This window comes from Eretmochelys imbricata, chromosome 6 (assembly GCF_965152235.1).
Source record: "Eretmochelys imbricata isolate rEreImb1 chromosome 6, rEreImb1.hap1, whole genome shotgun sequence".
Taxonomy (NCBI): domain Eukaryota; kingdom Metazoa; phylum Chordata; order Testudines; family Cheloniidae; genus Eretmochelys; species Eretmochelys imbricata.
This window is the reverse complement of record NC_135577.1, coordinates 81650252-81653392: the sequence shown is the minus strand read 5'-3', so window position 1 is coordinate 81653392 and position 3141 is coordinate 81650252. Positions and strand designations below refer to the sequence as shown.

The 3141-nt window shown below is 46.9% G+C and overlaps 1 protein-coding gene across 1 annotated transcript; it reads right to left on the bottom strand.

The window, feature by feature from the left end:
- Positions 1-1495: 1495 nt before the first annotated feature.
- Positions 1496-2914, bottom strand: FOXG1 (forkhead box G1). Its single transcript, XM_077820321.1, has one exon. The coding sequence runs from the start codon at positions 2912-2914 to the stop codon at positions 1496-1498; it is 1419 nt and encodes a 472-aa protein (XP_077676447.1).
- Between the last annotated feature and the right edge of the window lie 227 nt (positions 2915-3141).

Sequence of the window (3141 nt, the reverse complement as noted above, 5' to 3'; positions counted from 1 at the left end):
CATGTATTACATCTAGCTATATCTATCCATATATAAGCCAAACACGGAAATTAAACACCTTATACAAAATATATAGAAATGTAAGCCATTTATATGTCCCCAATTGACTTAAAAATAAAATTAACCCTTTCAGAAGAATTATTCCTTGAATTAGTTTTGGAAATGATCACAAAGTTATATATATAGTGGGTATATTTAAATTATCTCTTTTATACACATATATTTACATAAGCTCAAGATGTAACGTCTGTGACGCCTCTAATTTAATACGTAGTATAGTAACTGGGGCCATGCCTATGAACAGTTTTTAAGCAGAACTCCCCATTGAAGTCAATGGGGAATTCTGATTAAAAAAAGAAAAAAATCTAGCGGTCTTAGCTTTTGATTAAATCGCCTTCTCCTTTAAAAATATAATGTAGATTTAAAAAAAAAAATACAACGTCAATTAAGAAAAAAAGGAGCATGTGAAAAATGGGGGCCTACCTATCTAGCACTTTGAATTCCCTATAGCTTTAATGCCTTTTGCATATTAATTCTATTTAATAAAAGAGACAAAAAAACTATCAAGTATATATGAATTTAGCCTATTTTTTTATTTCTGTGTGTTCATAGTAAACATTTTTGTAAGTGACAAACACGGGCATATGACCACAGTATCACAATCAAGAAATTTTAAGACGACATTAACAATCACTCAAATTTATGCGGCATTTGCGCAACACAGGTTACATATTTGCAAGGTTTACCTATAAGTACAATAGGTATTAACATTTCACTACATTTAGAAAAAAAATAAAGGTGACCTGTTAGTGACCACATACATCAAAATATACACAACACAAACTGAAGGCAATCATTAATTTTGTCCCCTTCTGATTCATTTGAACGGGCAGTGCTGCAAGCTGAAACAATGTTGTTGTTGGTTTAAATTACTTCGGACATTGAGTGCATTTTCTAAAACCCAATCTTTGGTCTAAAAGTAAACAAAAATAAAAAAATCAGCTCATTAAAGAAAAGGACAAAATAATCAATGGCCAAAATGTAGTTCTTGGGCATCTTTTACTATTACTTCTGCTTAAATACAAATTACATTTTAATTTTTTCATTGTTTTAATAAATTTAGTATTTTTTCAGGATCTGCATCCACCAACATATCCATGATAACTTATAATACTGCAAACATGGAAAATCTGGAGGTTTTTAGTGATAGACTTGTCATATTTGAATAAAAATTGCAAAGCAGTCACTATTTAGATACACATTCTACTATAATTTTGACTTCCAAACTTCATAGTCTACAATGTCATCTCCTCACATTGCACCTGGCTGACATTCCTCACCTTGTTGGAATAATAAACAACCCTAAAGACTGAACAAACGTACAGAAAATGGGGGACTTAATAAAAAATACCTGGACTTTTTTGTTTTTCTTTTAAGTATCATTTACAATGCAAATGTGTGTAAAATGTTCACTTACAGTCTGGTCCCATGGATGTTAATGTATTAAAGGGTTTGAAGAAGACCCCTGATTCTGATGTGTGAAATAATCAGAAAGTCCCCCGGAAAGTCCTGTTGTAAAACTTGGCAAAGAAGGTCTTAAGGACTCACAAGGGAGAGTGGAGGGCGCCTGTGGAGACGTGGAGGAGGAGGCTGCCCTGGCCGTCATTGAAGTGCTGCTTTGAGAAGTCATTGAAGGGTGAGGAACATGGGGGAAAAAGTAACTTGTCTGTCCTGCTAGAAGGTTTACAGAGCAAGGGTTTAGGGAATAGGTGCCAGAGCAGGGGACTGACAAGCCACATGGCACTGAGGCGGCCAGAGCTGCTGCTGTGAGGTGATGAGTGGCATAAGGTATCTCTCCATTGACTAGTCTATCAACGCTTAACCCATTAGACGTGGAAAAGGAGTGGTTGTTTCCCAAAGAGTTTTGAGTCAACACTGAACTGTAGGGCATGGGGTGGCTGGGGTAGGCGGACGTGGTCCCATTGTAACTCAAAGTGCTGCTGGCCCGGGGGTGGTGCAGGGAGAGGAAAGGGGACATAGGCCAATACAAAGATCCAGCCCTATCCATGAATGTCAGTCCGGTGGAGGTGAGCCGAGCGCCTCGCTTGAAAGCCAGCTTGGCCCGGGAGGTGGTGGATCTCCGGCGGAGCTTGCCCGTGGTTCCCCCGATGAAGACGTCGTCGCTGGAAGGGTCCAACATCCAGTAGTTCCCTTTGCCCGGGTCGTCGTAGTGGCGGGGCACCTTGACGAAGCACTTATTGAGGGAGAGGTTGTGGCGGATGGAGTTCTGCCAGCCCTGCTTGTTCTCCCGGTAGTAGGGGAAGTTCTTCATGATGAACTCGTAGATGCCGTTGAGGGTGAGGCGCTTCTCGGGGCTCTGCCGGATGGCCATCATGATCAGCGCGTTGTAGCTGAACGGGGGCTTCTCGTACTTGCCGTTCTTCTTCTCCCCTTCCTTGCCGCTCTCCCCTTCCTTGCCCCCCTCCGCCGCCCCCTTCTTCTCCTCCGCCGCCGCCGCCGCTTTCTCCTTCTCCTCCAGCTCCGCGGCTGCCGCGGCCGAGCCCGGCTCCCCCTTGCCCGGCAGGATCTCCTTGGCCACCTCCAAGGTGCCAGAGGCGGTGGCCGCCGCCGCCGCCGCCGCCGCGGCCGCCGCCACCACGGGGGGCTGCAGGAGGAGCTGGCTCTTCTCCTCTTCCTCCTCCTCGGCCGGGGCAGCTCGCTGGGGCTGCTGCTGCTGCGGGTGGTGGTGGTGGTGATGGTGATGGTGGTGGTGGTGGGGGTGGTGGCTGTTGTGGTGGTGGGGGTGGCTGCTGTGGTTGTTGTCGCTCTGGACGGCTTCGGGCACCAGGCTGTTTATGCTGAAGGAGGATTTCGGCAGCATTTTCACTTCCTTCCTATCTCCCATGTCCAACATCACACACTAGCCCGGGGGGGTGGGGGGAAAGTTGCGGCGGCGGCCCAGGCAGCAGCGCGCGGGGTGGAGGCGGCGGCGGCGGCGGCGGCGGCCGCGCTGGGCGGCGAGGTGGCGGCACCCCGGGCTGGAGCGGCAGCAGTGCAGGTGGACCGCAGTCGCAGGCGCTGGCAAGGCATGTAGCAAGGACGGGAGCCGCCGGGGAGGGAAGAGGAAAAACGAACCCCGAT

Coding starts and splice junctions, on each gene's coding strand:
- FOXG1 (XM_077820321.1), bottom strand. CDS start 2,914: ATGTTGGACATGGGAGATAGGAAGGAAGTGAAAATGCTGCCGAAATCC.